The sequence below is a fragment of the Chelonoidis abingdonii genome, chromosome 19 (genome assembly GCF_003597395.2).
Source record: "Chelonoidis abingdonii isolate Lonesome George chromosome 19, CheloAbing_2.0, whole genome shotgun sequence".
Classification (NCBI taxonomy): domain Eukaryota; kingdom Metazoa; phylum Chordata; order Testudines; family Testudinidae; genus Chelonoidis; species Chelonoidis abingdonii.
The window spans coordinates 32,683,145-32,706,551 of record NC_133787.1 but is presented as its reverse complement, the minus strand read 5'-3'; the positions used below and the strand labels follow the sequence as shown (position 1 = coordinate 32,706,551).

General features: G+C 44.4%; 1 protein-coding gene across 2 annotated transcripts in view; it reads right to left on the bottom strand.

The window, feature by feature from the left end:
• Window positions 1-22,489, bottom strand: part of CMIP (c-Maf inducing protein) — a 179,913-nt gene extending 157,424 nt beyond the window's left edge. The window contains exon 1 of one of the 2 annotated variants that reach the window (XM_075073798.1): window positions 21,596-22,489. In XM_075073798.1, coding sequence (XP_074929899.1) covers window positions 21,596-21,892 — 297 coding nt within the window. In that variant the 5' untranslated portion in view covers window positions 21,893-22,489. The remainder of the gene's footprint in view (window positions 1-21,595) is intronic. The other variant, XM_075073797.1, reaches the window with a different exon arrangement.
• Window positions 22,490-23,407: the final 918 nt, after the last annotated feature.

The following is a 23,407-nucleotide window of genomic DNA, read 5'->3' as shown; positions in this document are numbered from 1 at the left end:
ATTTGCAGCGCTGTGTGAGTGGTGCATTTGGGCAGCCTATCCCACCAGAGCAACCTCGGTCCCATTTGGCCGCTGCTGGGGTGTAGTGGAAGACAAAGGGTGCGGGTCATTCCGCTTCCTGTTCCGCGACCCGTGGTGCATTCGCTCCCTTGCAGCCGTTTGTGCCACTTGTGAGTCTGTCCGCGTGATTTCAGTAAGAAATGGAGCCGAGCTGCTGAGACTTTGGCTGATAGGATGTTGCCAGACACATCACGCTCTGGCAAGTAGCTATTCCTTGTGCCTCCAAAGTGACAGTGAGGAGAGCTTCAGATGATGAAATAATTGCGGCTGACCGCCTTAACTAAATTGCTTGTGCAGAACAGACGTGCTCAGTCGTGAACGCCGCTTTGGGGCTTGGGAGAAAAAGCACTAGTGGTGGATCACAATCGTCATGCACAGTCTGGATGACGATCAGTGGCTGTCTTAGGATAGAGAAAAGCCACCTTTCCATGGACTGGGTGAGCTCGCCCCAACCTTGCAGCGCAAGGAACATGAGACGGGAGAGCTGCCCGTCAGTGAGAAAGGTGGCTGTTGCCAGTCTGGAAGCTGCCCTCTCCAGACAGCTACCGATCCTGGTCGCAAACCAGTTTGGAGTGGAAAGGTCGACCGTTGGAATAGTGGTGATGCAAGTTTGCAGGGCCCATTAATCGGCATCTGCTAAAAGAAGAAACCATTTCTATGGGGAATGTGACAGGACAGTTCTGGTGGCTTGCCACAAATGGGTTCCCTAATGTGGAGGCAATTAGATGGGAAAGCATATTCCATTCTGCCACCACCACATACCGAGTAGTTAATCGAAGGTATTTCCTATGTTCTCCAGGCGTTGTGTCACCGTGGGGCCGTTTCACTGACATTTACACCGGATGGCTTGGAAAGGTCTGGCATGATGCACCACACATCTTTTGGAACAGCTGGCATGTTAGGAAGCTGCAGGCAAGCACTTTTTTCAGATCAGGAAGATCACAGTGGGGGAGCGTCGAAATGCCCATTTGAGCCTTGGACCGGCTACCGTGAATGCCTTGGCTCATGAAACTGTATACGGAAGGCTTGACAGGAGGCAAGGACCGGTTCAACTACAGGCCTGAGCCTTGGTGTTTTTTAGCAACATGGACCGTGGAGTGTGCTTTTGGCCGTTTAAAGGCAGATGGAGAGCAGTCTCACGGGAAGCTAGACATGTGGGGGAAAGCAGCATCCCAGCGATTATAACGCGCTGCTGTATCTCCATAATGTTTGTGAAGGGAAGGGTAAACCTCAGTACGAATGACCTCGGGTTCCAATGCCTGCGAGGCTGAATTTGCACAGCCAGAGAGCAGGGCTACTAGAGAGGCCCAGCACAGTGCTCAAGGATTAGGCATGCCTTAAAGGAGCAATTTGAGGTGAAAGCTAACAGTAATGTTGGGTGCTTCCACAGGAGTGAAGTGCAGTGGTTGCAATGATTTGCAGTGCCTATTTTTCACTTGTGGTACAGTATGTTACACTTTCTGTTAATATAAAAACTGTTTTAAAAGACAAGAAATCCTTATTAAAAATACAGTACATAAAACAGGCAGGGGGTAGGGTGATGAGCAGTAAAGCTATAGCCTTCCTTGAGTGCTCTTGGCAATGCCTGCTGCACTTCAGGATTAAATGCTGCATGGTGATGGGGGTTGAGTGCATAGGGTAAGAGTCGTAGTTCTCAGGGCTGTTAAGTGAACGTATGGGTGAACTGTTGGGGGCAGGTCGGTGTAAGACAGGATGCTGGATAGGTGTTTTGAGGAAACAGTGGGGACAATGGGTTGAGCTTTGGGATGGATGAGGAAGCCAGGTAGTGCTCTGTCTGCATGGCTGCATTGACTGCATGAGGTCTGTGTGGCGTCCAGGATGCTTAGCAGCCGATCTGTGCTTCTCTTGGTAGCCCAATTCCTTTCTCTTGGCAGCTTTTCCTTTTCTCTTGTAGCCTGCTGTCCTTTTCATGCTTTCCTTTTCCCTCCAGTCTTGGAACTTTTTATTATCTGTGGAATACAGATTCATAACTGCTTTCACCAGCTCTCCTATTCTTCCTGGTTTTTCTTAAGTTTCGTAGTTTTCAGAAGTCTGCGCTGATGGAGCAGTATCCAAGGTCACATTAAAAAGTTATCTCTCTGTTTTTTTTTTTAAATACAGAGCCTGTATTGTTTAAGACTATTTGTAGCATCATTTACACATTGCGCGATAGCACAGAGAGGCGCACTGCAGAGAGAGAGGCGAGTTTCCCACACGCAGCTCACCTGGGAAGGGGGCTGCTCTGACTCTGGAATCCATGGGGTTTCTGTGACTTGTTGGAAAGCAAAGAGCAGCTACAGGGAAATAGACTGAACCCTACACCCACATCTGCCACAGCAGGTACTCCTCAGAGCCATCTTGACACGCGGCTCACTGGGAAGGGGGGGCCGCTTGACTCTGGAATCCATGGGGTTTCTGTGACTTGGGGAAAGCCAAGAGCAGCTACAGGGAAATAGCACTTAATAGTATCCCTGGATTTCCACAGAATTTTAACCTCCCGATTCTCGCTGCTCCGGGTCACCTGGGAAGAGCGGGTAGTCTTCTACAGCTATGTGGATTCCCCCTGGTCCCTACGCAGCTTGCCTGTGTGCAGCAATGGTCCCCACCCCTCACGGCACAATGGCGCGGACGTGAGCCTGACTGGACAAGGACCACGGTGGCGCTCCCTTAAACTTGCGGAAGCGCATTGCACACGCTCTGCTGAACTTTTGAGAGATTACAGAGGCAGATTACCCCCGACGTGATAGACCAGAAATGCATTCCACCATATAGGCATGTTTGCAGGCAGCCATGGCCCCCTGCTCCCAAAACATTTCCATCCTTATAATAAAAACTTCTTACCGGTAACAGACTCCTCTGCTGTTTCCCTCACTACCAAGTCCCAGCTGCTGCGACTGGCTAGCTTCTTCCTGTCTGAAAATAGCTCCTGGCTGCATGACTCCTGGGAGTCTCCAAACACCTCAGTAGCTCTCCTCTGGGTTCCTCTACACCCTCCCCCTCCTCTCAGGCTCTAACTGTCCACCGGATCCTCGGATTGGCAGTGGGGTTACATCCAAGTATCGCATCAGCTCCTTGTAAAAACGGCAGGTCGTGGGGGCAGCACCTGAGCGGTGGTTTCCCTGACGTGCTTTGCAGTAGGCGCTCCGCAGCTCCTTTACCTTAACCCTGCACTGCACCGCGTCCCGGTCTAGCCCCTGTATTTGCATTGACTTTGATATCTGGCCGTAGGTATCATATTAATTTCTATGGCTGGAGCGCAGACGTCTGCTGCACAGCTTCCTACCCCAAACACTATGAAGATCCTGCAGCTCGCTGCATGTGTTCAGACACTATGCTGTTAGGCTACCTGCATATTATGGACGTGGAGGATGATATGGTCACCTGATTGATTGATTATTCATCAGCCTCGCCATGCTAGCAAATTGACTCAGTATGCCGGGCCTCGCTGTGAGCAAACAAAACGTCCGGGAATGTGGGACATTCCTCTTTTTGTGTTTTTTTTTTTTATATTTTCTTTTTTTGTTAATAAATATCGGCCAGACGGACAGCAACCAACATTAACAAAGAATATATAAAACAAACAACGAAAATATAAAGGTGCTGGGTCTACCTGAGCCCCAGAGGCAGTTGAGTGACGGAGGGAAACGGGACCGAAAGAGAGGCTGAAGAGGTATTGCTGGTCGAAGATACCTGCCTAATAACCCTTGCTGGAGCCCACATTACAAGTAGCACACTCAAAGAAACCGTCGGTGAAGTCCGTGTGCCAGCCTGTCTACACATCTAGCGAGTGCTGGTCCATCACCAGCGCTGTGTCTCAATTCACACAACCCAGTTTTTTTTTAGCAGACCAAGTGTTGTTTTACGGGCAGCGCTGGCAGACATGGGAGTTTATGCCAGCGGGGCTGGCATTGAGCTTTTGTACAGTTGACACCGAGCTAAGGTAGTCAGCGGCTGTAACCCCCCGGTCTCAGCCTACCTAGCACTGCTGCAAGTATACTGTCAATCTGCAAAGTTGTGTCACCGAGCCAAGGCGCGTCAGGCCCTTCGCACTGGCACTTGCCAATTTCTATCTGTAACATGGCGTTTTATTATTTTTTTGTGTTTCCAATTTTGAACTTTTATTTTTTCGCATCGCGGGTTTGCTTTAAATATGCTTATGTGGCTAAGTGGACCATGAGAGTGATGTTGGACAGGTCATCGGACAACGCCAGAAGGCAACGCTTGGATTGCGCATAGACGACAAAGATCTCTGCCGCCCGCGAGCAGACATAGTCGCGACGCCCTCGCCTCAATCAGATCTCACCCAAATGTTAAAATATAATACGTAACGAGTTCGTCTATGTATCTTTACCAACCACAGTTAAAAAACTTCTCGGTGGTCTAAGGAGCTCAACGTTCTCTTAATCCCTGGAGGCGAGAGAAACATTGTCTGGAAGATGTTCGCAGGAATGCAAAATCTCTGAGGGGGAAAATGACCGAGTCCCTTGGGCCCTAATTTGTGAATTTCCTCTCACCTTGATGCGACGTACTTGACTGCCCTCAAAATCATTTAAAAAAGACACCAGGCACGCACGTATGTAGCAGCCTTTGGAGACCAACAACAATTTATATATTTGTCATGTGAACGCTTTCCACTGGTTACTACAGCCCCATTTCATTGGATGCCAGTGCAGTCCGAAACAAGTATGCTCGTGGAAAGTATGTGTTGTATATATACACACTGAGAACGATGAACATTCGAACACATATGGTCTTACCAATACACACTCTTTCTAATGCTATGATTGATATGTTAGATCAAGTCAAAGTAGCTAAGCATTAGACGCAGAAGTGGCACCAGGAGAAGAAAAAACTCTTGTGGACACTTCACACTCGTAATCAAAAGTATCCACTTTATGCCAGCAGTTTGACACAAGAAGGTGATTGGAACAGTGGGGGGGGGGGGACATAAACATGGGAATAGTTTTACTTTCATGGGAGTCTCATGGGTCATTACACAGTTCCTTAATTCAAGTCTGAATTTCAATAGTGTCAACCATTGGTTATGACACAAACGGACGAGAGAATAAAGTTCATTGAATTCGAATCTTTCAGCAGCCTCATTGGCAGTTCTACAAGTTGTATTTTGTGTTAAGGTATTGCGACTTTGTAATGTCTAGTTATTGATACGGTGACCAGGCGAGATTGACAGTACTGGGTTTTATGAATGTATATATTCTTGATGTGATTTCGATTATAGGTGGTTGATAACATGGTATAGATCCTCCATTTCTACCGTCTCTATTAAGAGTAGAAGTACTGTGTCTGGGTTTGCCAATGTACATGGCAGAGGGATTTTGATTGTGGCCACATAGATGCATATGCTGCAAATGTGGACACACTGCAGCGCTGGTTGCTGTCAGTGTGGACACACAGCAGCGCTGGCCCTACACAGCTGTACGATCACAGCTGTAACTACCAGCACTGCAAAAATGTAAGTGTAGCCATACCCTGAGTAAATTCCCTTCAGCCAGTGAGAGACCCACTCCTTATACAGTCAGGGCCGGCGCTATTATTTAGGCAGCCTAGGCAATCGCCTAGGGCGCCAGGATTATTCAGGGGAGGGGGGCATTTTGCCGGGGGTGGGGGGGCAGGCGGCTCCAGTGGAGCTGCCGCAGTGGTGCCTGCGGACGGTCAGCTGCTTGCGCAGCTCCGGTGGAGCTGCCGCAGTGCAGACGGTCAGCTGCTTGCGCAGCTCCGGTGGACCGTCCGCAGGCACGACTGCGGCAGCTCCACCGGAGCCACGGACCAACGGACCCTCTGCAGGCATGACTGCAGCAGCTCCACCGGAGCCGCGGGATCAGCGTGGAGGGCAATGAAATGGCCATCCGCCATGGGCACGAGAAATCCTAGCACCGGTCCTGTATACAGTAGATTGCTGGGATAGCAGAGTAGCCACATAACTGACACTAAGCTTGGAAAAAAAGCGCTTTCCTCAGGACATCAAAAGCATCACTTTTACTTCCTTCTACCACATTAGGAGCCTGAGCAGTGAAAAGTCTCATGTTGCTCTCAAAGTGAGATCTATCCTATGGGGAAGCACCCGACTGCCTTAGAAGTCACCCCACAACCCACCCTCCCTTTCTACCAAGATCCCATGAAAAGAAGCAAAGTCCAAAGAAACATGAACAATTTTCGAAACAAAACTATCCAACAGAGCAAAGCCACAGAACCATCTAGGCCCCATGTGTGTCATTCTAGGGAGCAATGTGATGTAAAATATTATGCTGATTAAGTACTACCTAATCAACAGTCTATTCACATCAGTACAGAGACATCGTCCCTGTCTACTGCAGTTCACATGCAGTGCTGCCAACTGTATGAAGGTGGTTCTTTGTTCTGAGAATCCACCCCACACACACACACACACACACCCCATGGGATCATGCAGACAGTCCTCAAGTGGTCAAATAAAGGTTGTGACCTGGGTCTTTATAGCTATTCCATGTTAATCTGCACACTGAGCATACATCCAGCTAATGCCCCACTTATAGATCACTAGGTTATTGACTGGTGTGGCTATTGGGGATGAAATGCACAAACTCCTGACTGCACAGTTAAAGTTTTGTGCACTTTCACTTATACATGCATATCTTTTTTTTTTTTTTTTTTTTTAAAAGAGTCAGTCTTACCATAAACAAAGACTAATCACACACCTTGAAGAGAAACTCAGGTCACTGGGCTGAGGAACATACAGTAGCTAATGTTGAACGCATTTATGTTAGTGCTAACTGCAATGCAAACATGGCAAGAACTTTTCACAAACAAGTGCAGCAAAAACAGGAAGTGAATGGGAAAACTTCACAGTGTTTGGAAACAGCACAGCGTCTGCGCAGTTTTTTCTTACAAATGCAAGAACAATCTGGCAATCTGAAAGCTGAGCACAGCAAGAGTCTCAGATCAGTAACAAGAGTCACGACATGAACTTAGACCTCAGGTACAGACTGTGTAGTCAGAAAAACCCACAGACAAGTTTATTTCCCTCACCTCTGCAGAGATAATTTGACAGGCAAAGAAAAAAAAGAACAGCGTTTACAAATTTTATTATTAAATCTAGGCAATGCAATAAACACTGCATCTTCATAGAATATCAGGTTGGAAGGAACCTCAGGAGGTCATATAGTCCAACCTACTGCTCAAAGCAGGACCAATCCCCAGACAGATTTTTGCCCCAGATCCCTAAGCGGCCCCCCTCAAGGACTGAACTCACAACCCTGGGTTTAGCAGACCAATGCTCAAACCACTGAGCTATCCCTCCCCCTCTTCCAACTTTCAAATGCTGGAGAAAAAATGGGTATGATAAATCAGAAAGCATGAGAAAATACGGGTAACCCAGCAATTTAAATACAAAAAGAATTAAAAATCAGGCCAAAAGTTCATTAACAAGGGAACACACACACAGATACAGGCCTCATCACACTGGGACTCACAGCAGAAGGCCACATTTACACCATAGTAAGAACCTATGCTGTATTTAGGCCCCTACAAATCTTTTTCCATAGATCAGTCAAAGGTTCTTGAATCACAAGAACACTTCAACCATCAACTCAAAGACCTCTATTTTCATATAAAGAGGGTGCTGACCTGATTTCTAACTGCCAGCCACTTTGTTTAATTTGCTTCATGCTGTATGATTATTTAAAAAAAAAAAAAAAAAAAATCCATACAGCTTCAATAGCACCAGAAAACTGCATCGCAGAGTGGGCTGTTCTTGTGGGGCACAGATGAGGCAGGACCTGTTAGGAATGAATGCAAACAGTCCGGATCCTCAGCTAGCGCATATCCGCTCACTGGAACAATACCAGTTTACACCAACTCAGAATCTGTCCTATAATCTTCATTTAGCCAGATGGGCACCAGCTAGGAGCTCAGTAGTTCTCCCTAGGCCTTCTGTCACCAGCAGAGACCAGTTTATACACGGTCAAACCCCATCCACGTTGGTTGGCTTCACCATATTTAAAAATGTGTTAGCCTGAAAGAGTCCAAGCCTAGATACTGCTCCGATGGGAACATGAGGAATGGCTTGCCGTAGATTAGACAAAACCACTTTGAGCAAGGCCAGAGATAAAAGGCATCCAGAGAAAGCAATTATTAATCAGGTGCCTAACAACATGCCAGTAGATAAAGGCAAGAATAAGGAGGCAGTCTCACTGTTAGGATTTGCAGACAAACCCTGCGCTCAGACCACAAGCATTATCACTCCTCTTACCTTCAACATTTAGTACAAAACTGTACATACAGAGAACACTATTTCATTTGAATTTCAACTTGTTACTTTTCTGCAGTTGATGAAGCATGAAACAAATCACCCAAAATGCATTTTGTAACTCTAGCAAATGTGTTTCCCATCAAAATAGAGACTCTTTGGCTGCATCTGCATTTTCGTCTTCGGCAGAAGAGTTCTCTTCCAGCGGATGTTTTAAATTTTTCTCAATGGTCACATTATTTGGTTGGAAACCAGACATGTTCTTTGGTGCCAGGAGTCAGCACAAACCATTTGCTCCTCTGGGAGAGGAGGAAAAGTCTGCATTGTATTTCTGGAAACCATGTTACTTTCTATTTCAATCATAACCTCCCCTCCCAAATCATAGTGAAAGATAAATTAGAGAACTTGAGAGTGAGAGAACCTCGAAGAGTGGGACCAGGGGGTGAGGAGAAGGAGAGAGGGAACAAATCAACAATAGAAAGATTAATACTTTGCACCTACAGAGCACCTTTCTTCAAAACACCTCATTTCCACACACTGGAAGAGGAAATTTGCTGATGTATGTCATAATACAGCTCAAAGCAATATTATCCCAGAGCAGTTCATTAGTCATCCTTTGTTTACTTCTGAGGCAATTCAGAGCCAAAAAATTAAGAATTCTGCACCATAAAATGACAAATTCTGCATATTTTATCAAAACACCACAATATAATCACATCATTTTCAATTATTTTGGTAATTTATATCTATCAGCAAGTATGTCTGTAACAATACAGACAACGAAAAAGATTGAGGAAATGTTTTTTGACAAATAGATTCCTTATTAAGCATATTAGCACAACTATATGGCTCCACAGCAAACGAGACAGACAGAGGTTCGTATGCACGCCCAGCCCTCCCTGCCTCCTGATCCAGATGGGGGGCAAAGCAGGCTAAGCCCAACAGGATTCAAGTGTGGAGGGGCTTCAGGTGTGGGGTGAGAAGGTTGGGTGTGGGGAAATTTGGGTTCAGGTGGCTCCGTTGGGAAGTTCCAAGTCCAAAGGGACTTTGGGGGTGAGGAAGAAGGTGGCTGGGGCTTGGCAGGGATCTCAGTGAGGGGTCTGGGTGCTGGGAGAGCGGGGCTTCATGGGATAGGGGTCTGGGTGCAGGTGTTGGGACTCAGCCAAGCAGGGGTCCTGGTGCTGGGATAGGTGATGCATGGGGGCTGTGGAGATGGGGGGACACCTCCCTATGCAGCAACCCCTCGCCCACAGCTGGAAAACAACGGAGGCAGGTAATGAAGTGGATGGGCACAGAGCTTCCTGCAGCTGGGATACGGTCCTGGAGGTGGGTCTGACCCAACCCCAGCCCCAAAAGCAGCCCATGCAGAGGAAGAGGCAGTCCCATTCCTCCACCCACAGCCCAGCCTGGACTATCAGCTGGAGCCCGGCACACGATAAGAGCCACTGGCCGGCATGTTCTCAACCCAACCCCTCCTCGGCAGTGTGCAAAGGGACAGAGCGAGCCCAGCCCCCCCACCCCACCCCGAGACAGTGATTTACGTCACCCCCGGCTGCTCCCAAAGCCCAAACCAGATGCCCCACAACCTCGACCGTTACCCAGGAGGGGCGCATGAATCAATTTTTCTTTAGGCAAAGAATAAAATCTGTAGGGGACATTAATTCTGCACTTGCACAGCGTTGCAGGATTCCCCCAGGAGTAAATTTATTACCATGTAACTGAAGTCTGCTTCTCTGAGTGTAGGAGCTGTGAAAGAATGGGATAGAAGCACCTCTAACCTTCCCCTAAGTAAGCAGGTTACCATATTACTGACCCCTCCGCCTGAGCCAGCAGCTTCTTAAGTGTTCCTGTAGGTACCTACTATGGTGAATGGGAACAAAGAGAAATATGCCAAATTCCTCCCTTTTCGTTCTGTCAGGCCCACAAAACCTCGTCTCTTCTGCATTAGTCTGAGTTGAGGTATTACTCTCTGTGAAGCCTTGCTACCTGGTCAATCTCACTGATGAGTGGTCAACAAAAGCCACTAAACTCACTTAAAGGCCACTAAACAGGCTGCACTTGGTAACCATTTCTGATTCCCATGAACTTGGGTTGGTCTCAGTTACAAGCTGGAAGCCTCCAAGTCCCATTCCTAATCCTCTGAGTCATCTAGCTCCCCCCAAATATCAGAATGTTTATGATAAACTACAAAACACAATTGATGTCATACTTGGGAGGAATGCTAAAATGTTTCGGGGCAGTTCCCCTCCCCCTTTTCTTTTTCAGAGCCAAGACGTTGAGCAACTCTAGGTGGCAGAAAAATTCCACAGCTAGAACCAGAGCATCCGTGGAACCACTACATCCAAGGAAACAACTGAGTCACAATTCTCAGTCAGTGGCATCAAATGCCCAGACCTGGTGCACTACAAGTCAATGCACAGAAAGCTTCCTTTCTACAGCAATGTACCTAAGCTGCCAAGAACCACCCCAATCAGAGGTTCCCGATGCTCAGCTGGTATATCTTTATATAGCCCCAATGAAGCTATATCAATTTACACCAGCTGAGGATCTGACTCTTAGATGTATTATTTAAGAATCCACACAATCTTTAACATCTTGTATCCTGCCTTCTTACTTTTATACACAGCAAGGAGCAAGCACAACATTTTGGAACTCCTCTGTAAACATTCTTTCCAAGTCATTCCTAGGTTCAACACACCAACCTCTAACATTTGTGTTTTGCAAAGATGGTGCCCAGTACCCTGTTCCTGTAATAATGAAGCAAGATCTCCCTCATTAAATAGGAGAGTTGAAAAGGCTCAGTGTAGTCAAAGTGTCACTGACCTACTGTCTGGGTCTGGAATCAATCCTGAGAACCTTTGAAGCAAGTGCATATCAGTACATTGTCAGAATGAGCTATTAGAAGAAAATACACCATTATTTTAGGCAAGAAAACAGTAAATGCTCACAAAAATCATCAGAATTATCTATCTGCACACACAATTACCTGATTTACATGTTCAATGGCAGTAACTATAAACACAAATTAGGCAAGCACTCTGCACATGCAATTGCCTGCCAAAACTCTGGCCCACAAAATGCACATATAATAAATAAAGCCACTGCGTACATACACTCTCTATATATGGGTGTGTATGATTGAATATACAATAAGTGTTTACAACAGAGAAGAAAATAATTCAAAAGTGTCTGTAGCTGTCGTAAATTTAGATTTTGTTACGAATTCATAAGAAAAATAAATGCAATCTTGGTATTCCTGAAATAAACAAACTAAATTTCAACTTCCTTCGGGTAACTGTTTCCTGAGTCATCTGTGACTTCTTAGTAAACAAAGTTTTACTAACACTGATTCACAGAAATTTTTTCATGGTTTTAAAATTTCTAAAGAAAAAACAATTTTGTTTTGTTCTGATAATTTCAACATCTCTGAAGTGCTAGAAACCCAGGGAGCAGAAACCTTTTCTTGCCAACTGTTCAAAAATCCTGAGTTTGGCCCCAAAAATTCATGAGATTGGCTTAAACGTGATGAGTTTTAAAAAATAATATATTTGAGGTTCTTTATTTATCTGCCTTCTGGCTTCTTGGTTCATGTTTTTAGGCTTTTCTCCACCACTACAAGAGCTAGGAACTTACTTTCCAAAGAATCTCATCAATCTCTCAATTCCAGCAGCTGGGCTTTAAGGAAAACATCACATCATAAGACTTGTGATAAAACTGCAAGATCTGGCAATACTGGAAGCTCTAGGCAAGAGCGTGAGAACCAGAAAGGGACCCTACCAGGCTAGTTTCATTGTCCAAGCTGATTGAAATACAAAAAGCAAACAGCATCGGTGGAAAAACCAATAAGATGTTTAGGCTTGGCCCTAATGCAAAGGCACTGAGGAGAGGAGAGAATGTGGAGGGACTCTTCCCACTTTATGCACCCCATGCAAAGCCCAAACACAAGAGCAGTCCCTGAGCATGGAGGCTACTCCCACAGAGGACGCAGGATCCTGGCCCTACCCTACTCATCTCACACTAGACAGAAAAAGAATGGCTGCAAGCTAGAATGGAGCAGGCTATATCATCCTTCCATGCTCCAGGGAGCTGGGAGTTGCACATTTAGAGCCACAATCCATGCACAAGCTGCTCCTTGGGGCAACATGACTGAATGTCACCATCAGGCCTTTAAAATGCTGTCAGTGCTGACAATGCACAAGTTCTAAAATGTAACGGGAGTGAAAATGGCGAGGACACGTTTTATACACGTAAATGCATGGGCAAGTATAGATTTTAAATTAGCACTATACTCAGAAGACATGACATAAAGGGACAGAGGTGAAAGCAGCGAAGCTGGCAGGATGCTTTCAGGAACTTTGAATAAGCAGGATGCATTCGCAATACTACATTCTGACCCAGAGTCGTTTAGAGAAACACCGGAACCCATTTCACTGAATCAGGCACAAGTTCAACAGATCAGCTCTTCTCTCTGCTTTATTCCTTCCCCTCAAGACACTGCAAATCATGACAAGGCTCACTGGGACATTGTCCCCTTCCTCTTGCTCTCTCTGCCCTCAGGTTTTTATTTGCTTGGGTTTGAAAACGAATCAAAAAAAAATCTCACTGCTTTGTAATTATGTTCATTACCATTGTACCACAATCCTGTTTAACGAATATTACTACATTTCAACAAATCATGCATATGCCCCCAAGGCGCTGGCCCTGCTCCACTGGGCTCAGTGGTTCATGAAAAGGATCACTGCAGTCAGCATTGGCAGCACGTAATACTCTGCAGGAGCCTACAGGACAGAGACTGCAATTAGCCCCAGCGCAGGGGCAGTTGTTTCTTGCGTTTTCTTTCCAGCTTGCTACATGTGAGTTGGGCTAGCCACAACCCCGCCCTCAATCTGTGCCCTGCCATAGGGCTGTATGCTCCCAGCCATTTCATGCTAAATGTGTTTACACACCGATTGTGTCAGGCTGGAAGGTTTCTGGTGAGACCTTCACTGATAAGATGGCCAGTTACCCAAGGGAAGGCTGGAACCTCGCTGCTCAGCACTCTAGACCTCTGATCATCAAAGAGCAGGACTCAGGCTCTATCAGCACAGAAGTAGGTGAGCCTCACCAGTACTTGAAATCAGCCACGTCCACCAACCAGAAGAGGTTCCTTTGATGGAGTTCTGCCCATGAACATTTTAATGAATGTTTTTGGCTCTAGCTGGGCATTGCACTTTATCAAGCTGCAGGCCATTCACATATGAACAATTCCCTCCTTGCATTACTCTCTTAACGTTAGTGACACCAAGGATGAATTTGGCTATTTTCAGTTTGGATCTTATTCATTAGGAAGGTCACAGGCAGCCAACAGAAATGTTTCCGGTGTCCTATCACCTATCCCAGATGAACCAGGGAGTCAACCCAAAACAGCAGATGCCTTATTTGGTTTCTCAGAGAGAAGAGCTCTCTTGAGTTGAGCTGAACTCCGATTCAGTTAGAAAAGTCTGATTAAAACAGTCTTTATGCCTCCTAGCTCTTGTACCTGGCTCTCCAGGCTCCAGACTCTTTGCATAATTCCCCCGTTATTGGGAACTGTTCCATTCATTACATGCCAGTTTTAATACTGGAACATTCAAGGAGATGTTCCCTTGCTGCATCAGAGTGCATGACTGCCAACTGCAAACATTCAAAAATTGAGAGCCAGGCCTCAGTAAATCATGAGGTTCATTTTAAAATGAATTTGCAGGAGGGATTATTTGGCATCTGGTTTTAGAGCCTTTAGCGCTCGTGTTTTCACACTTTTCTCCTCAACCGCATGAGTTAAGAATTTACTAGTCATCAATATGTTCAGTTACAATAGGGTTTTTTTTTATGTTTTTCTAAAGACTAGTTCTCTCCCTCTTCCACACCGTTTCTGAACATCAGTCTACACACCACAAACCAATATCAATCTGGCCAAATCCCAGATACGCTATATTTACTGAGTGTGTATGTGTGCGCGCGCGCAGGTACGTTCTATACATGTTACATGTATGTTTACATAACTCATCTACAGATATGCATACACGTGTTATAATGCATACAGAATTATACACTATGCACGTATATAGATAATTACACCACATGGTTAGTGTTGCAACACTAACCAACAAGGCAAAATCTGGTTTCTCAACCATCATCATGAAGTCTTTTCTTTCATTCTTTACCTGGAATAAAGAGTTATGCAGTCCTAAACGAGGTGTGCTTGTGAGTGTGAAAAAATATAAGGGATTATGAAAGAAAGCATTTTATTGTATCACATATTTAGTGTCTGCTAGCATTCACAGACTTCAAAATAATAAACAAGTTGAATGTAGATTTAAAAAAAAAAAAAACCTGTGAAATGAATGAGTTCCAGAATCATTCTTCACAGTTGTACTAAATCTGTTTGTCTTTTTCCCCCAGTAATTCTGTGTGAAATCCTGGCCTCATTTAAGTCAATGGGATTTTTGCCATTGATCTTACTGGGGCCAGGAGTTCTCTCTTCTTTACAGTCCAAACCTATAAACCAATACGGTCATAATGCCAACACAATGGCACACACCATCAGATAGCCTTTTAACTAAGCATAAGTATAATATTTAATAAGTGTTCTACCAGGGGACCATATTCTGGACTAGATGAGATAACAGGTTTTTTCCATCACTAGCTGCAACATTCATAGTAAAAAAGAAAGATGATCGCACAATCCCTCAAGGACCTTCTCCTCCGAGATGCTGAGAACCCTCAATTCCCACTGCAGAATCAGACTTCTATTCAGTACACAAGGTAACCTGCAAGCTTCCTCCTGGGACCTGTCATTATGTAATGGTTAGCACTGCATCTTTCCTCCAATGGTAAAAAAAGATACAGAAAATAGAAAGGAATTTATGAGTGCCTTTCTCGTGCATGTCCATGAAAATGTAAAATGTACAAATGAGGATTTTTATGGTATTGGTATTAAAAGAGTTCTCATCCTACTGAAAAAATATGGCTTCCGGTTGGGAATAGTATTCAAGTTCTATGACAATACCATGGCAGTACTGGATACACAGATACCCTGTTTTTTTACTTTTTTGAAGATAATCCCTACAGCAATGTCTGATGGAGGTGAAACACCTTTAAAGAAATAACCAATTTTTTAACACAAAGCTATGACTAAGATAATAATAAAAATATGACCTGTCATTCACAGCAGAACAACATCTAACAAATCATTTACAGTCTTGCAGGACAGCTGGATTTTTTTTTCAATGCAGATGATATGTTATTAGTGAAATACAGAAGGACCAATACTTTGGGCACGATTTGCAAAAACCTCCATGTTACCAATGGTTATGTACACATTCCAGAATTAATTTTTTTTTTTTTTTTTTTTTTACGAGCCTGATGAAACTACTCTGATGGCTGATACAGGGCTTAATCATATTGTATGACTACGAGAACACACCAACATATGCACGTATGGACAAACATATGCATTAAACATTTATGTATAACAAAGGAGAGCATTAATTGGAAATATGAAATATTTTGACTTGCTGCTCTCAGATACATTATTACATAAGGAAAATTGAATATAGGATTTCATTTTTATGGTGCACTAGAAAACTATTCTCTTAAATTTATTCTTGATTCCATATCTGTCCTGATTCAGGGGCCAAGCTTGCCTTACTTATGTTGACAGAGTCCCATTGATATCAGCAGACTTACAGATTTTGGAACATGAGGAGGAATTAGGCACTTTCTTACATAGGTGCTGGAACTAGGAGTGCTACTGCAACCCCTGGCTTGTGGCTTGAAGTGGTTTCCATCATATACAGGATTTACAGCTTGATTCAATGGCTCTCAGCACCCCCACTATACAAATTGTTCCAGCACCACTGCTTACTTGGCTTAGTAAGTAACTGTTTATTTTTATTATTATTTTAATTAGAAATTGGGGAACCTGATGGTGTTTGGATTTCAGGAACCCTCTAAATGTGGTTCTGTTTTTAAGTGTATTGTGAAACTTTCAAGTTCTGCATAACATTTCCCCCTTGATCAAATTGTTTTCCAAGGGAAATTTAATGTTTAAAACCACGTTTGTCTAACTAAATGAGAGCCTGTGCTCAAGAAAACAAAAATTCTTGCTTGATAGCAATTCTTCCCTTGATTTTAAGGCAACAGAGGAAAGAAAAGTTCAAAAAACATGCAACAGCACAATAGCTTCCATTTGGTCTTGAAAAATAAATTTAGATCTCTGTTCCCCCTTTCCTAATTTCAAGCAAATTTTCCAGTATCTACTTCATTTATTTTCGATCACATATAAACACCTATCTAAGCAGTGAATATACATGCAATTCATCAGCTCCCTGGGTGACTATAACTTCCATTCTTCTTTTAAATATATTTCTTTACTTAAATACATTTCCCATACAGAACAGCTCCGAATACTCTTCAGGATTATTTCCAGTTCTGAATGGGATTGGTTATGTTCCATTATATCCAACCTGCCTGTAAGTGAAACTAAAAATAAGTAAGAAATGTACAAAAAGAGCTACTTTTTCCCCTCAAGGAACTGGATGTTAATGAGTAATTTCATGCTTGCAATTATACCTTGTCTTCCCAGATGGAATTATTAGGAGTATGTCATACCACAAGAGTGAAAATGAACTGCTTACTTCATCCTCCCCTTTTTTGCTGTATGCATGTATGTTACACATAAACTCCAGGGACTAAAAACCAATTGCACTCAGAGTAAAGTCTGCCAGCGAAGGAAGAAACCAAAAAAGAAGACACAAAAAAGGGGCAAAGTAAGGAAGGAAAAGAGATTCTACATAAGTCGAGTTAAGACAGGCACCTGAAAACTATTGAAAAGTTCATTTTCATCTTTGTACTCAAAAATGATTAATTCTCATTCTCCTCATAACGATTTAGAGAAAAGAGGTTAAATTGGATTTTATCATCATTGATTTTTTTTATTACAATCATTGCCACTAACCAAATAATCCCTACACAAAGGCAGACTCTATTTAAAAAAAAAATATCCCAGAAAGAATATTAGGAAATGCACATTTGGAGTTTGATAAATGTTTATAAAGCAAACAAACATCATTCCTCCCATAGGGAGAAAGTCAGTTTTGTCCCCAAGCAAGTTGTTATCTGGCAAATGAAGTTTGTAAATATTAAAATGTCCTATTGGGACATTTGGCATTGAAAGATAGAAAAAGAAAAAAAGAAGACTAGCTACAAAGCTGACTGATATTAAAACAAAAAGAAAAGAAAAAAAAATCCCTGCACAGCAGCAGCAGCATAGCCTACACAGGATGTATGTGTATTCATGAAACTATGCCATGCATAAAGCAAATCATCTGAAGAGAAATGAGAAACAAAAAACAAACAATAGAAATAAAATACAGATCAGGCAAAATCCCAACATCTACAGGAAGGGCTTTGTCTACCCTACAGATGCTACAGCCGCACAGCTCCAGCACTGCAACTGTGCCACTGCAGCACCATAATACAGACACTTCCTACAGAGACGGAACTGTTTTTTCCATCATGGTAGTTAATCTAGACCACCAAAAGGTTGTTTCGTCCATCAGCCTCGGCACCACTACATTGGGAGTTAAGTCAACCTAACTACAGCATTCAAGGGTGCACATTTTTCACACCTCCCAAGAGATGGATAGCTAAGTCAATTTAATTTCTCAGTGTAGACCAGGGTTAAGAGGGTCTCTCCACTGTAGAATAGAGCATGGTTTTCATGTCTCTAGTTTGGAGCCCATGCCAACAATTTATCATAAAATTAATGTAAAGTGATTCCAATTTTTACTTTATACAGGTTAATTATAATTGAAGCATTTACCATTCACAGAATTGAAAAAATGTATCGTGATTTTTGTAAAGGTTGTGAATTCTGTCACTAAAATAAGATGGCCTGAATCTCTCTCTATTTCCCTGCTTAGTGGAGTCTCCAAGGAAAGTCGTCTTCTCAGAGCCAGAATGCATATTTTCCTAAATAAACAATGGAAAGTCACCTATCTTGACAAAACAACAGATCCTGGTTTATTATACACATTTCTACATGGAACAGTGTCTATCAGAGGTACAAACAACAGATGGACAATCCAGATGCAAAATAACCCAATGCCTGGGCTTGAGTTGGTTAGCAAATAAAAGTTTGTGGGGGTGGATTTCAGTCACATATGTCCCAGGCGATAACAAAAAGGATATCAAATGTCTGCGACTAACAAATATCTTATCCATACCATTTATGTGCAGACCTGGCTAGATCAAGCTTTAATATTTTATTTTAGCTGTCCCCACAACTTTTGCTTTCAAACACAGACTACAGTGAGTTTATTTCCTGGTTCAATTTTATTCCTCTGATGTAGGATGCAGTAAAACTCATCATGCCACAGGATTTGCACAGTGATGATGCAAAGATTAATTAGTGAATGTTTGTAGAGCACTTTGGACATGGAAAGCTGTAGGTGTTAAAGTAGGCCTGTTTTCAGATGTGCTGAGTGCCCACAATGCTGCCTCCTTCAGTGGAACCTACAGATGGTTCAGCAGCTCTGAAAAAAAGTCAAGCCTCTTCTATTTAGACACCCAAGTCTGGATTTAAGTGTCTAATTTTAGGCACTCAGTATGTTTTTCAGTTCTACCTTATCTTGAAACCAGCAGTGATTTCTGTTTGAATTGTACACACCTGGCATTTTACAAAAATAAATTTAAATATCCAAGATCAAATGTCTAAAAACATGATTGATTACAGATCCACACATTCAGGCAATAAGTACATAATTATGGGGAATATTCTGTTCCCCTTGCTTGGCTGAGTAATCCCTTGGAAATCAATGAGGCTATCTGCATGTATACATAAGGCAAGCAGGACTTAGCCCTAAAAATACTGTATTTACTTAGTGAACTGGCACTGAGAAATGATAATTTCAGGTGCAAGACCTAGCACAAATAAGCACCACTCAACAAAATGGAGCTCTCATAGAAAACAATGAGACCAGCAACATGAGACATTGGTGCATGGAATGACAGAGTGATTTAGTATATTTCTGTTAATTATGCAGCTTGAGGAGACAGGATGAGAGAAAACCAGGTATTAATTAGAAAACTAGCATAAACTGAATGGGAAATTCTTTCAGAAAGTACTATCCTAGTGTCTGAAATAGAGTTAAAACCTTGCCAGAAAGAAAGAGGTAGTGTGCTCTCTTTGCACACATAAAAATTAATCGCTGGTGTATTTTTATTTTCTATTTTTTTAATACATTAAGCACAAATATGATTGCCCATATCAATATCAGGTATTGCACCTCTTTTTTCCTTTTCAGATAGTATGGCCACTGCAAAGAAAATGCCTTTCGCAGTTAGTATTCAACTTCCGCTCTGCCCCTCAGAGTATCATCACAATGATGCAGAACCCAAACTTGTTCTATACTCATGGTTCCTTTGGCTTCACTGCCTATTGCTTCTTTCCTACCAGTAGCTCAGTTTTCAGGGAGAGGTTAATATTCTTCTGGGCATGTGAGCATCCTGGATAACTCAACAGAACAACAGAAGATGGCATGGTGGCAGCATGTTAGGTATGAAAAAGAACCACATCAGGCCCTTCGTGATGGGCAGATGGTCTACCTACAGATAGCTCCTGTGGATGATCCCGTTTGAGATACTCTGTATGTCAGAATACTGTGTTAAAGAGACCTTGAATATTTACATGTGTGCTGACCTTATATAAAGTTACACCCATGTTTGAAATAAACCTTCAAATACACCACTGACTGAAGGAAACTCATCCAAATAGACCACTGATGGACACCCATATAGAGGCTAATTCACAGTCTCACATTGTGAGAGTTTCCTATCAGAATGACAGAGTTAAGCCAATGTACCTGTTCTATTCTACAGAAGATCCACTGAGAAAAAGAAGTTATTTACACAAAAATCAAAGAGCCAGAAATAAACCACTATCTACCTAAAGTCTTATATGACTGTAAATACGTGTGTAAACTCATTAAATTTCATTGGTTCATACTGCTGCACTAAATCCCATTGGATCCTTTAAATGTATAGATACTGCATGTTTTATGTGTGTGTAATTTTTTATTATATGCATACACACACACTCTCCATATTTTTAAGGCTACTATATATTGCTGTGTGTACCTTTTGTGTTGGTAATATTTGTTTACAACTTGGTTTTCTACATTGTCCTCAATGAGGGAGAGAAAACCCGAAAGGAGACTACCATATTTCATTCCACCTTGTCAGTGTCTGGATGGGATAGGATTAGTGACCACCAAAATCAGAACCAACAACAAGGCCTAGACCAAGACAGCATATTCACAGTCCATATTAAAAGTATCTGGTTTCAAAATTAAAAGCATCCTGTCTCCCTCCTCCCTACCTCCAACCTTGCCAATACCTCAAATGTCATCTGCAGATTTTAGTTTAGATATTGTTAAAATATCCTAATTTCACATCACTGTCACATTCCCAGGGGACAAAACCATAAAAACATCACACAGAGAATAAAAGGAGATTTGCCTTTAAAACGCAGTAAAATTACAAATTAGCAAACACAATTTTGTGCTGCAAAAAAAAAAAACAAAAAAAAAAACAAAAAAAAACACCAACCAACCAACAACAGGGTTTTGAACATGGAGGGTTCATTCACACATGTGCGCACACACACACACAGGGATAGGAAGGAACAGATTAATTTTTCATTTTCCAGTCCTGTGCAAAGAGAATATTTATTTTCCATCTGTTACCATATGTACTTACTTTTCTTTTTTACTTTTTAGTTCAATGAGATTTGCTTTAGTAACTTTTTTTCCATGTTATTATAGAACAAAATTATGAATGTAGGAACTGGGGTTTAAAAAAAAAAAATTAAGGTAGACATCGCAAGATTCAGACTTGCCAGGCATTTTTGAAAGCAATATACAATTCTGGTTGTACATTACACACATTCGGGCAATTGATTTTAAAAGCCTAACATAAGTATCACCAAGCACTCTGCAGGAGGCAGGCTTTTGTAGATTTCCTAACCATCCTCGAGATGTAACTTAACATTGATTTTCTAGTAGACTGTAGGTGGACATAAAATTGAGCTGCCTGCGTTGACGAAGAGGCATACTGAACATTCATCTGACAACAGGGCTGTCTTGTGTTACAGAGAAAACAGAGCCAAGGCATTAAAATCAGCAGCGGGGAGCTAGCTCTGTGTTGCAGGACAGGAGTGCGTCCTGCTCTTTGAGGAAGATATAGAGCATGTGAGAACAGGGTACTTACTGTAGCTGAGGCTAAGCTGTTATCTGCCAGGGTTACATGATGAGGCTCCCACCTCCTCAAAAATTTGGAGGTGAGGATCTTGCTCAAAAATGTCCGGGGGTGTCTGATGACACAAACCTGGATGTCCCCCTCTTGCAGCAGTTTATACCTCATGCCATTGCAGTGCAGAAGGGGTCGCCTGCAACGCGCAGCACCCATTTTACTCCCCTCAGTAGCAGACATTTCACCCAGCAGCGGCTTGCTCTCCTCGATCTGTCGGTGATCGCTGCCCCCACCCGAGCTGCCGGTAAAATCCATAGCACCTTTGGCTTCTTGCTGAACGTCAACCGCCTTTTTAAAAAAAAAAAAAAAAGGTTTAAAAAATAATAAAAAGCCCCCCCTGCAAAAAAAAACCGCCGGGGGGGAGGAGGAAAAACTGTCCAGGAGGATGGGGGGGAGTGAATGAAGCACCCCCCAAAAGGGACTAAAGCAATTGTTAAAAATTCCTTTTTTCAACTACAACCAGCGCGTCTCTGCCCTCTTGTCAGCGCCGTCCCCGCTTCCTCCGGCGCGCTTCACAGGGCCCGATCCATGCTCCCTCCGGCGGGGCGCGCACGGCGGGCCGCAGGGGCAGAGCCAGGCACGGGCGCGGGGGACCGACGGACGAACGGACGGGGCAGCTGGCCGCGCGCGCGGAGCGGGGCGGAGGGGAACCCGCCCTGAGAGGGAGTGGGGGCAGCGCGGGTCTCTGCTCCGGACCCCCGGGGCTGCGCGTGTGCGGGGTGCGCGTGTGCGGGGTGCGCGTGCAGCCGGCGCGGAGCGTGGGCATGTGGCTGCGGCGGCCGGAGAGGAGCGGAGTGGCTCCGCCGACAGATTGTTACGGCAGCCGCAGCCGCAGCCACTCAGGACGGCTCTGATTGGTCCCCTCGGGGTCATGTGCGGGGCCCCCTCTGACGTCAATGGCCGCCGCAGACTGCGGGGCCGTGCGCTGCTTGCTGAGGGCGGCCGGGGTGCAACGGACGGGCGGGGGCACGTGCCAAGCGGCGGCGGGGGGCAGGGAGCGCGAGCGCTGCCCCCCCCTTCAGAGCGGAGCCCCAGGGGGGGTGCTGGCTGCAGAGCGCGGGAGGAAGATAATGAGCCGGAAAGGCGAGGGGGAGTGAGCTGGCGGTGATGTGGGTGGGGAGGGAGGGGTGGGGGGCAAAGGGATCGGGGGGAGACGGGGGAGGCTTTGTGCAGAGGGAGAGAGGGATGGGGAGTCGGGGTTGGGCAGGCGGGAATCATTGGAGGAGGGTTGTGCGGGGTGAGAGGGACTGGGATGGATCAAGGGATGAGGGTGGGCAGGGGAGCACAGTAGGTGAGAGGGCGATGGGGAACAGGGTGGGCAGGGGAGAGGATGGGGAGGAAGGAGTTGGGGCAGGGTGATGATGGGATCAGGGGTGAGGGTTGAGCAGGGGGAACACGGTTGGTCAGGGTGATGCGCGGATGTGGATGGAGGGGTTTGGGAGGTTAGAGGGAGGGACAGATGGTGAGGGGTTGGGGCAGGGGGGAGCACAGAGGGGGAGAGGGATGGGGGAATCGGGGTATGGGGAGTTGGAGGAGGAGGCAGCATAGGAAGAGCAGGGAGCAAGGGAGGGTTGGTCCCAGAAGAGGCAAGGAGCTTGGGGAGGTTAGCATGAAGCTGGGGGGCTGTGCAGCCAGAGTAGGCCTAACAACCCCCCTCCACCTCATGCCAGGCCATCTTTATAGCCACCCTTCAGCCACTGGCACTGCCTTGCAACATAAGCTCTGCTGGGTCTCCCCCTTTGGGACAAATTGGCTGGCCCTTTGTGGGAG